General features: G+C 46.4%; 1 protein-coding gene across 1 annotated transcript in view; it reads left to right on the forward strand.

Moving 5' to 3' along the window:
• Positions 1-2,253: 2,253 nt before the first annotated feature.
• LOC148523024 (uncharacterized) overlaps positions 2,254-12,563 on the forward strand; it is a 42,379-nt gene continuing 32,069 nt past the window's right edge. The window contains exons 1-2 of the mRNA XM_088473296.1: positions 2,254-2,407; positions 4,196-4,360. Coding sequence (XP_088329422.1) covers positions 2,254-2,407; positions 4,196-4,360 — 319 coding nt within the window. The remainder of the gene's footprint in view (positions 2,408-4,195; positions 4,361-12,563) is intronic.

Genomic DNA, 12,563 nt, shown 5'->3' on the forward strand with positions numbered 1-12,563 from the left:
CAGAGCTGGAGCCTAGTGGCAGGTGCATCCATTGTCTCCCACAGTTCTGCCCCTGCCCATCCTTCTCTCCCATCCAGGTCATCTTACATGATGCCCCATTCTTCCATCCATCCATATTACACAATGCAAGAGGTGTCATCTAGTAGAGTGATACCCGATGCAAACTATTCCTGCACAGGGGAACTAGGTTCCACGGGTGAAATCCAGATGCGTGTTCCATTGAATGCAGCTATGAACTCCACCCAAACCCTGAGGTCCCTCATCAATTCTGCCGACAAGCGAATGAAGTGATGTGGTTTAAAAATCCGCACCATCGCTCTTTCTAATTTATGGCTAAACACCCACCCAATGGGAATCACCCGACACGCAAAATTGAGAAGGCCAAGCAATGATTGAGCCTGACGCAAGGTAAATTTACCTGCATCCAAAGCCCTTGCTAGTTCTTCGTGCAGCCGGTCCACCTTTTCTTGTGGAAGATGGCACACTCCCATGAGAGTATCAATCTCGATACCTAAATAGGCAATCACCGGTGAGGGCCCTTCCGTCTTACCATGGGCGACGGGTACGCCGAACTCCGCGAACAACAAAAGAGCCCCCGCCAACATTTCAGCATGACATAAAGAATCAGGAGGACCCACTAAAAGGAAATCATCCAAATAGTGTGCCACTCCCTGCATACCTGACCGATACACCAGACACCAGTGTAAGAACGTACTGAACCTCTCAAAATACGCCCATGAAATGGAACAACCCATAGGGAGGCATCTATCAAGATAAAATCCGTCCTCCAGCCGAAAACCAATGAACCGGAAATAATCTGGATGCAGGGGCAATAGCCAGAAGGCCGATTCAACATCTATACTGGCCATGAGGGCCCCAGTCCCAAAGGACCGGACCAACTCCAATGCATCGTCAAACGACTGAAAAGTTACCCGACAAAGATCCTCAGGAATTGCATCATTAACTGAGGACCCCAATGGCCAAGATAGATGCTGTATAAGCCGAAATTTTCCAGGGGTCTTCTTTGACACGACCCCGACCGGAGAAAAGATTAAGTCTGGTAGAGGGGGCCCCAAAAAAGGTCCCACCATGCAACCCAATCTGACCTCCTTCAAGACTTTCTCCTTAACCATGGCTGGAAATTCACCTGCCGAATGTAAGTTCCGTGGTGAACCCATGCGAACATTACCCAGCACAGGCAAGTGAAAATCCTGAAGGAAGCCCATCCACGAAAACTCAGCATCCTCGCGCCATGGGTAAATGTCGAGCCAGCGCGACATGGCAGCAACATTAACCAGCGTGGGGGCCCTACTTTGCACCCGAACCCCCGGTCTGTCCCCCTGAGGGGACACCACTACTGACCCCGGGCACCCAAGCACACTCCCTCCCTGCATGCGCACCCCGCATCGGAGACATTGGTGACATTTCGCACCATAGGGGCACCTTCTGCTGTTGAAAGCAAAGCACTTCCCTTTAGGACCTGCAGCAACCCCCAAGGGCACAGCCCCTTTTCCCACAACCTGCCCATGTTTGCCTCCTGAAATCTCAGTCCCTGGCCTACGTGGGTTAGTTGCCTTAAGCCAGACCTCAACATCTTTTGAGCCAAACTTCATAATGGCCTGGCCATGCTGCTTATGCCTAAACTCCTCATCATAAATGCGCCATACATAACCATTAGCTGAACGATACAGACTATGAATCAAATGAAGATAGCGAACTAAATTCATATGTTCATCGGGGTGCGTACATAAGTAGCACCCCATGAAAACACAAAAACCGCTCAGCCAGTTCGTATAGAATCTATACGAGTCAAGTGCCTTCTCTTTCTTTTGTTACCGCCAGCACCTTTCGGGTTTTGGAAGTGAGCGCAAAAATGTCCACATAACGGCCTACCCGAATCCGCTCCCGGATTCTAGGGCGGATGCCTCTGAGCATGGCCGTATTTGCGCAATGCACAGCTTCCTTGGGATCCTCCAATCCCGAAGAACTAAGGCTAGTAGACCTACGCCTGCGCCGGACGATTCCAATGAGGATGACTCCGTGGATGATGTGGAAGACTCCCCGGGCTTACTCCTCTTATAGCGTCTACGCCGCTTGCGCGACCTATCCACAGGCTTACGCCAAGAAGCCTCAACTCCCGACATCTGTGAACAATCCCCCGCCCCTGAAGAACTGCCCAAATCAGCCTGCCAATCCTTATCAGAAGTAGTACCTGAATTACCAGAGCTGCTCGCCTGATCTCCCAAAACAGACATGACAGCTACAACTCTGTCCCTGGTGGGAACGCCAGTCTCCGAACTTACAGCATCAGCATCTGGGGAAGAAACAGATAAAAAAACAGGAGGGGGTATCACACCAACAGCCCCAGAGCCCCCTGCCTCAGAAACAGCCGCCACAATGGAAACAGGTGCATCTGCAACATTATTTGACACCGCTCTGTGCACGCTCACTACTGGATCCAAGGAGGGGGGGGACCCCCGCGCCCCCAAGAACCGGAGTCAAGAGTTGAAGAAACAGAATGGCCAGTGGAACTAATTGCATGCCGAGTCACTGCTAATCCATAGGCTGCGCCAGGACCCCTGATGCCACACCACCCTGCGATGCCGGCAGCAATGGGGCCACAGCAGCAGCCACCACAGACATTAGCGACGCTAGCGGGGATGACAAACCATCAGCCGCAGTGACAACCTGCTGGCCAGGGGCGCAGGCAACGAAGCCGCAACCTGGGGGACAACGGTGGAAGCCAATGGGCCAGGGGTGGCAGCAGGGAGAACCCTAGCCACCACCTGTGCATATGTCATGGCTTCATGCAAAGTGGAGCCATCAGGCCTGACAGGCGGCTGCACTAAAGGGGTCACAGAGGCCTGCTGCCCTCGTGCACCACTGGCACCAGCAGGTGGTGCCGGGCAACATTGGCGCTGATTATTCCAACCCCCCCACGGCAGCACAGGGCGTGAGGCCGGCCGGAAGCTGGGGCCGGGGCCTGCGCCTGCGTCACAGTATCCCCAGCCTCCGCATAGCGAGCTGGGACTGCTGCGGAGCAACGGGGGCAATCGGGGACTTGAGCAGAGCGGCGGGGGCGAGGCATGTCAGCAGACAACAGGGAGAGAGGAGACAAGACTAAAGGAGAGACAGAGCAGAAAGAATAAAGTGGGAAATAAAACAGCAAAGACGAGACAGATACAGATGGGAACAGAGAAAAGGAATTGAATGAGATGAAAGTGAAGATGAAGATGTGTGAGTACAATAAGAGTAATGACAATACTTATATTGCTTTACTGCACAGCAGAACCTTCCTGGCAGCTGAACAAACCCAAGGAAGATGACCTAAAATGTCTGCCAGCCCAGTCTCCCTGAAATGTCCCTAAAACCCCACCCCCCAGCATCCTTCCTATAGGACAGTGTTGGCTAACCTTGACACTCCAGCTGTTATGGAACTACATAACCCAGCATGCTCTGCTACAGTTTTCCTATTAGGGCATGCTAAAACTGTGGCAGGGCATGCTGGGATATATAGTTCCACAACAGCTGGAGTGTCAAGGTTAGCCAACACTGCTATATGATAACCTAACTCACCTCATACTCACAAACTGCCTAGTAACAAAATTTAACCCCTAAAGCCCGTAGTCTGAGCAACTGGCACGGGTGTTTAATTTTTACTTCTTGCATATGAAATGCACTCTGTCTTAATATGCTAATGCTGGTATCAGTCCCTGCCCTGGGTATACAGCCGTGTGTCTGTGACTATATGCTAATGCTGGAATCAGCCTTCCCCTGGTGTACAGCAGTGTGTATGTGACTATATGCTAATGCTGGTATCAGCCTTCCCCTGGTGTACAGCCGTGTGTCTATGACAATATGCTAATGCTGGTATCAGCCCTTCCCCTGGTGTACAGCCATGTGTCTATGTCTATATGCTAATGCTGGAATCAGCCCTTCCCCTGGTGTACAGCTGTGTGTCTGTGACTATAGACTAATGCTGGTATCAGCCCTTCCCCTGGTGTACAGCTTTGTGTCTGTGACTATATGCTAATACTGGTATCAGCCCTTCCCCTGGTGTACAGCTGTGTTTCTTTGACTATATGCAAATGCTCGTAATTATTAATTTAATTTTCTCTAATTATTGCATCTTAATATTCTATATATTTTTCCTTTTGTTTTACAAGTGACCCAGTTATTTATCTTTTTATTTTAGTGCTTTTTGAAAAACCTGGCACTTGTCCTGAAGATGTTGATTATCCCCAGTGCAACACTATTGACATTGGCTTTAAGTCAGAATGTAAGAGAGACAAAGACTGCAATGATAAGATGAAATGCTGCTACTCAGGCTGTAGGTGGCGCTGTCTGCTTCCACTGGAAGGTAATAGATAGAGATTATTTACAAGATGTTCAGAGAATATTGTTTAAACATGAAAAATATATATTTTTAAAATGACACAATATTTTGGATGGCAAAATTATTCTATGAAATAATGACCAAATATCAGGCATAACACAGGACGACATAGAGGTGCAGAGGACATGACATTTTCTGAATGTAAATCATTGGTATAAAGGGCACTGCTGCTGTGGGGAATCATTGGTATAAGGGGCACTGATGCTGTGGGGAATTATTGGTATAGGGGCACTGATGCTGTGGGGAATCATTGGTATAAGGGGCACTGATGCTGTGGGTAATCATTTGTATAAGGGGCACTGATGCTGTGGAGAATCATTGGTACAGGGGGCACTGATGCTGTGGGGAATCATTGGTACAAGGGGCATAGCTGCTGTGGGGAATCATTGGAATAAGAGGGCACTGATGCTGTGGGGAATCATTGGTACAGAGGGCACTGATGCTGTGGGGAATCATTGGTACAATGGGGCACAGCTGCTGTGGGGAATCATTGGTACAGGGGTCACTGATGCTGCGGGGAATCATTGGTATAAGGGGGACTGATGCTGCGGGGAATCATTGGTACAGGGGGCACTGATGCTGTGGGGAATCATTGGTACAAGGGGCACAGCTGCTGTGGGGAATCATTGGAATAAGGGGCACTGATGCTGCGGGGAATCATTGGTACAGGGGGCACTGATGCTGTGGGGAATCATTGGTACAGGGGGCACTGATGCTGTAGGGAATCATTGGTACAGGGGGCACTGATGCTCTGGGGAATCATTGGTACAGGGGGCACTGATGCTGTAGGGAATCATTGGTACAGGGGGCACTGATGCTGTGGGGAATCATTGGTACAGGGGGCTCTGATGCTGTAGGGAATCATTGGTACAGGGGGCACTGATGCTGTGGGGAATCATTGGAATAAGGGTCAATGATGCTGTGGGGAATCATTGGTATAAGGGGCACTGATGCTGTATGGAATCATTGGTATAAGGGGCACTGATGTTGTGGGGAATCATTGGTATAAGGGGCACTGATGCTGTGGGGAATCATTGGTATAAGGGGGACTGATGCTGCGGGGAATCATTGGTACAGGGGGCACTGATGCTGTGGGGAATCATTGGTACAAGGGGCACAGCTGCTGTGGGAAATCATTGGAATAAGGGGAACTGATGCTGTGGGGAATCATTGGTACAGGGGGCACTGATGCTGGGCAAAATCATTGGTTCAGGGGACACTGATGCTGTGGGAAATTATTGGTATAAGGGGCACTGATGCTGGGGGGAATCATTGGTATAAAGGGCACTGATGCTGTGGGGAATATTTGGTATAAGGGGCACTGATGCTGTGGGGAATCATTGGTATAAGGGGAATTGATGCTGCCGGGAATCATTGGTACAAGGGGCACTGATGCTGCGGGGAATCATTGTTACAAGGGGCACTAATGGTTCTGGGAAAAAAAAATTTTATAAACTGAGCACCCATTAAAACACACAGAATTCTTAAATATTTGTGTGGCTTTTGGCATATTTTGCTTTTACCAAATGAAGCAAACACATCACAATATTGAACTTAATATAAAAAGCTGCTTCATACCATTTGTGAAAGGTTATTAAGAGCTAGAACCAGAGTTGGATTAAGGCTATTGGGGGACCGATGCACATAAGTCTGGGGTCTTGAAGAGCAACATTTGGAATTTGGGGATTAGGCCAATATCATGTCCATATTTCATATCACACTCCAGCCATACACATTGGGGGTGATTCAATTCAGTGGGAGTTGAGTCACACCAGGAAGTTGGTCCCGGAGCTATTCATTTCACTGCGCTGTTTAGTATGACTGTTACAAGTTAAGTCAGAGAATGCAGGTTCTCGCGACTTAACCTCTGTTTTCAGCCCTAAATTTATGCTGATTTGAATAGTTCCGGGAACTCCTGGTTCTATCAACATCACACTGAATAGAATTGTACCCACTGTTTCCTCAGGTGCTAGGCTGCCTGCACCATGAAACATACTGAGTAACCGCAGCTGTAGGCAGTGCTATGCATATGCTGATTTTACGGCTGTAATGGTGCATGTGCAGCACTGACTACAGCTTGGGTAAGGTAGAGCACTGATTACAGCTGTGGTAAGGTAGAGCACAGATTCCAGCTGTGGTAAGGTAGAGCACTGATTACAGCTGCGGTAAGGTAGAGCACTGATTACAGCTGCAGTAAGGTAGAGCACTGATTACAGATGAAGTTAGGTAGAGCACTGATTACAGCTGCGGTAAGGTAGAGCACTGATTACAGCTGGTATAAGGCAGACCACTGATTACAGCTTGGGTAAGGGAGAGCACAGATTCCAGCTGTGGTAAGGTAGAGCACTGATTACAGCTGGGGTAAGGTAGAGCACTGATTACAGCTGCGGTAAGGTAGAGCACTAATTACAGCTGCAGTAAGGTAGAGCACTGATTACAGATGAAGTAAGGTAGAGCACTGATTATAGCTGCAGTATGATAGAGCACTGATTACAGCTGTGGCAAGGTAGAGTACGGATTCCAGCTGCAGTAAGGTAGAGCACTGATTACAGCTGCGTTAAGGTAGAGCACTGATTACAGCTGGGATAAGGTAGACCACTGATTATAGCTGTGGTAAGATAGTGCACTGATTACTGCTGGGGTAAGGTAGAGCACTGATTACAGCTGCAGTAAGGTAGAGCACTGTTTACAGATGCAGTAAGGTAGAGCACTGATTACAGCTGTGGTAAGGTAGAGCACTGATTACAGCTGTGGTAAGGTAGAGCACTGATTATATATGCGGTAAGGTAGAGCACTGATTACAGCTGTGGTAAGGTAGAGCACTGATTACAGCTGGGGAAAGGTAGAGCACTGATTACAGCTGGGGTAAGGTAGAGCACCGATTACAGCTGGGGTAAGGAAGAGTACTGATTACAGCTGGGGTAAGGTAGAGCACTGATTACAGCTGTGGTAAGGTAGAGCACTGATTACAGCTGGGGTAAGGTAGAGCACTGATCACAGCTGGGGTAAGGTAGAGCACTGATTACAGCTGGGGTAAGGTAGAGCACTGATTACAGCTGCGGTAAGGTAGATCACTGATTACAGCTGCGGTAAGGTAGAGCACTGATTACAGCTGGGGTAAGGTAGAGCACTGATTACAGCTGGGGTAAGGTAGAGCACTGATTACAGCTGGGGTAAGGTAGAGCACTGATTACAGCTGGGGTAAGGTAGAGCACTGATTATAGCTGTGGTAAGATAGAGCACTGATTACAGCTGGGGTAAGGTAGAGCACTGATTACAGCTGCAGTAAGGTAGAGCACTGTTTACAGATGCAGTAAGGTAGAGCACTGATTACAGCTGCGGTAATGTAGAGCACTGATTACAGCTGTGGTAAGGTAGAGCACTGATTATATCTGCAGTGAGGTAGAGCACTGATTACAGCTGTGGTAAGGTAGAGCACTGATTACAGTTGGGGTAAGGTAGAGCACTGATTACAGCTGGGGTAAGGTAGAGCACTGATTATATCTGTGGTAAGGTAGAGCACTGATTACAGCTGTGGTAAGGTAGAGCACTGATTACAGCTGTGGTAAGGTAGAGCACTGATTACAGCTGGGATAAGGTAGAGCACTGATTGCAGCTGGAGTAAGGTAGAGCACCGATTGCAGCTGGGGTAAGGTAGAGCACCGATTACAGCTGGGGTAAGGTAGAGCACTGATTACAGTTTGTATAAGGTAGAACACTGATTATAGCTGGGGTAAGGTAGAGCACTGATCGCAGCTGTGGTAAGGTAGAGCACTGATTGCAGCTGGGGTAAGGTAGAGCACCGATTACAGCTGGGGTAAGGTAGAGCAACGATTACAGCTGGGGTAAGGTAGAGCACTGATTACAGCTGGGGTAAGGTAGAGCACTGATTATAGCTGTGGTAAGGTAGAGCACTGATTACAGCTGTGGTAAGGTAGAGCACTGATTACAGCTGTGGTAAGGTAGAGCACTGATTACAGCTGGGATAAGGTAGAGCACTGATTGCAGCTGGAGTAAGGTAGAGCACCGATTACAGCTGGGGTAAGGTAGAGCACCGATTACAGCTGGGGTAAGGTAGAGCACTGATTACAGCTTGGGTAAGGTAGAACACTGATTATAGCTGGGGTAAGGTAGAGCACTGATCGCAGCTGTGGTAAGGTAGAGCACTGATTGCAGCTGGGGTAAGGTAGAGCACCGATTACAGCTGGGGTAAGGTAGAGCACCGATTACAGCTGGGGTAAGGTAGAGCACTGATTACAGCTGGGGTAAGGTAGAGCACTGATTATAGCTGCGGTAAGGTAGAGCACTGATCGCAGCTGTGGTAAGGTAGAGCACTGATTACAGCTGTGGTAAGGTAGAGCACCGATTACAGCTGGGGTAAGGTAGAGCACTGATTGCAGCTGGGGAAAGGTAGAGCACTGATTACAGCTGGGGTAAGGTTAGAGCACCAATTACAGCTGGGGTAAGGTAGAGCACTGATTACAGCTGGGATAAGGTAGAGCACTGATTACAGCTGGGTTAAGGTAGAGCACTGATCGCAGCTGTGGTAAGGTAGAGCACTGATTAAATCTGGGGTAAGGTAGAGCACTGATTACAGCTCGGGTAAGGTAGAGCACTGATTACAGCTGGGGTAAGGTAGAGCACTGATTACTGCTGTGGTAAGGTAGAGCATGCAGGGAAAACTATCTATTTCCTGAAAAGCTGTCATCGCAAAAATGACACCTTTTTGAAATAGCTAGTAATGGAGAGGAGGAATGATGGATTCCTCTGTTAATTAGGTAGAACTCCATGCGAGCTCTAAACCTAATTACCTCCAGAGAAATTTTAGTTATGATGAATAGGCCTCTTAGTCCCTAACATTAACTCTCCCCATAGTGCCTAACTCTAACAATCCCCGCAACCATGCTACAGTACTTATGTTCGAGATGCCAGATGCTGGGATGACATTGCTAGAATTCTGGCAGGGGTCAGGATTCCAGTGCCAGTATTCTAAGTGCCAGCAACCCCTGCGCTGGTATACTGAATGTATCCCATACATGCATTCAGTAGTCACACATATACATGTACAGTCACCTACTTATACACATGTATACAGACAGAATGATAATATATTGTCTCCACTCCCTATTATATTACAATCTGCTATACTGCAGATGCTCCTCCCCTCCTCCTCTCCATGCAGCAGGAACTGACTGTATAGAAGTGATGGGCATTTATCTGATATTTTAGAAATATTGATTTTAATCTCCAAATAAACAGTGATTTTGCATCAATCCAGAAATCACAATGCTGCAGTATACCTGTCCCAGCATCCCCTGCTGCACTGCACATGTGTCAGAATATTTTTTTACTTCTGCACTAAGCACACTAACCATGCATGTGCAAAAATGATATCAATAAAGAAGAAGAGTAATATTACTATGTGTGATTATTCTGTGTATTAAATATAGACATGGCTATCCTCTGTCGACCTAAAAAGATCCATTCAGGACTGCCGATTGGCCATCCATACAGTGCTCTGATGTCCTTCCACCCTGCTTAGCCTCCACCCATCCTGTTTTCTTTTTCATTTCTACAATTTGCAGTGCACTCCTTCCCTGCTGCTGTAATCAAAGGCTGGAGTGCACCCTTAGAGAAAGAGCCATGGGACACGTGACCCCTCTGACTCCCCTTAGTCAGGCTTTGCCTAGAACATTTTCATAAGTGCATATGAATGTGTAACAATTTCCTCAGATCAAACTCTTTGACTCATAGGGCTAAATTTGCCAAGGTCAAATTACATAGAATGTGGCTAAATTGCATGTTAAATGCATATTCTGAATTTACTAAAGGCTAAACTCTCCCAACTTTGCTCCATTCAACATCTAAAACTCTGCTGACAATACCTGTAACTCAGCTGATAACATATTTTGGACACATAGAACAACTCAGCAGCACTTTGCCATAGAGAGCAATCGTACCTGCACATTTACTAAAGATTCAAATATGTTCTAATGGGCAAAATATAATGCAAATTGGCTGCTAACCACACAAATAGAACCCAAATGGAAAACTCCAATAGAACACCTTTTCTTATTTGAGTTTCACGTCTTAACCTAAACAGATGCATGCATGGATCAAGGAGATACATGATAAATTACATCTGTGTATAATTAAATAAATAAACACAGTAGCACAGAAGTGAGATCCGTCTGTGCTTCTGTGATAAAAAATTAAAACCAGTGTAAAATTAGAAATAAAAATGGAGTGGCCCCCTCCTAAAAGAACAACCAGCACCTGACTTTGGAGCCCCAGTACTAGTTGTGCTAAATACAGGGGAAAAACAACTAGCAACTAGCCCTGGTTGCCAAAATAAAGGGGACAAAAGACATAGGGGTCCCCTGTATTAAGCTCATCCAGCACTGGGCTCTGAGCCGGTCCTTGTTCTGGTAATACAGGAGAAAAATGTGTAGGGTTCCTCTATTAATTCAAGAACCAGCACCGGACTGTTTCTAGTGGGGGGATAATTCCATGGCCAGGGAAACCCTTTCACCAGTCCCCCCGGCCAAAGCATTACAACTGATTGCTAGTCAGTCCAGGTCGGGGATCCCAGTGGAGCTGTGGACCCACCCCAATAAAGGGGTCCCCTTCTACAGGGCACCCCAGCACCTCTGGCCAGTGGTCTGCAAGGTTGGTAGTGTAGTCTGGTGTAAAAAAACAGATGAGATAATATTGTTTTTTGCTGTGAATCTACAGGTCCCAGCAAGCTTCCCCCACATGCTGGTATTTAGAGAACCACAAGTACCATCATGCATGGCATTATGGTCCCACTAGTTTTTGTAGTTCCACAGCAAAAGAAATATTAAAAAAAACACATAACTCACACCGTGACAGTACAAGTTTAATAACACATACATGCACACACAGATGCACACTGACTATCTTGCATACTCACCTATACATCCCTAAAGCCATCATGTCCACTTTTCCAAGTAGAATCCATAGGGTGCCTGTAATATATAAAACCATACTCACTTCCTCCTATGTGTGGTTCACGTCCTTTTCTGTCCATGTAGGCATCCACGGGCTTGGCAAAACAAAACAAATAAAATACACTAACCAATGAACTAAGGACAGTACTACCCGGATAAGCGCACCTCAGCGGGATTTCAGTCTAGAAGTCCCACTATTGAGTTTTCATTTGAGTCCAACATTTGTCTTTAATGGTAAGAACCGCGAAGGTTACTTAAGGTTTCTTTTGCGGTTCTCACCATTGAAGACAATGGTGGGACCCATTCATCAAGCGCACTATACTATCAACCCGGCACCCACTGGCCAGGCTAGGGTAGATATCACCTGGAACAACATTAATCTTCTGGTATTTTGCAAATGTTGAATAAATTGGCTTAAATCAAATTAAACTCACTTTAGAGATAATGGTTTCAGAGAAGGTCTTGTACCCTACACTACAAGAGGTAGTTTGACATGTTGACTTGTCTACCTAAAAATCCCCAAAATTTTACTAAAAGAGCAGTCTCGACCCTGGGTTTGATTGAACCACCAACCTTCTGGTTAACAGCCAGACTCACTAACCAATTGCGCCACAGATACCTTATTTAAGACACAAACAAACAACAGCTAAAATAAACATTGATCTGGAAAGTTTCCTTGACAAAGTTTTAAAAGTCTCTAATCTGGACAGTTATTTTAGGAATTTTCATTCATTAACCAACAAAGAAAAATGTTGCCACATTCTTGTGATGAATCAACCCTTTTTGAGTTCTTAGCACTTCCATGAACAGTGAGTGGCGCAGCGGAAGCTTGCTGGGCCCATAAGCCAGAGTTCGATGGATCGAAACCATCCTCTGCTATGTGCTATTTTCATTTATCAAATCTAAAATTGGGATTGCTATTTTGACTTTTTTGGTCTTTGCTTATAGTAGAAAATCCATTATTATCTTAACTCATTTTAATCGAATTTTGACAGAAGTGCTGTAGCAAAAAATCCAAATAATGTCTTTACTTTACCCTATTACTTCTATGGTTATTGAGAAAAACAAACTACAATGACTCCAGAAGAGCAAATAATGTGTTCTAACTAGTGATTTATTAAAATCATCTTTCCAGCTTACACTTTGGTGATGCAATAAGACAATGATTTTGTAAAAAAAATCTTCATATTTAAAAA

The sequence above is a fragment of the Taudactylus pleione genome, unplaced genomic scaffold (genome assembly GCF_031769625.1).
Source record: "Taudactylus pleione unplaced genomic scaffold, aTauple2 ptg000134l, whole genome shotgun sequence".
In the NCBI taxonomy this organism is placed as follows: Eukaryota; Metazoa; Chordata; class Amphibia; order Anura; family Myobatrachidae; genus Taudactylus; species Taudactylus pleione.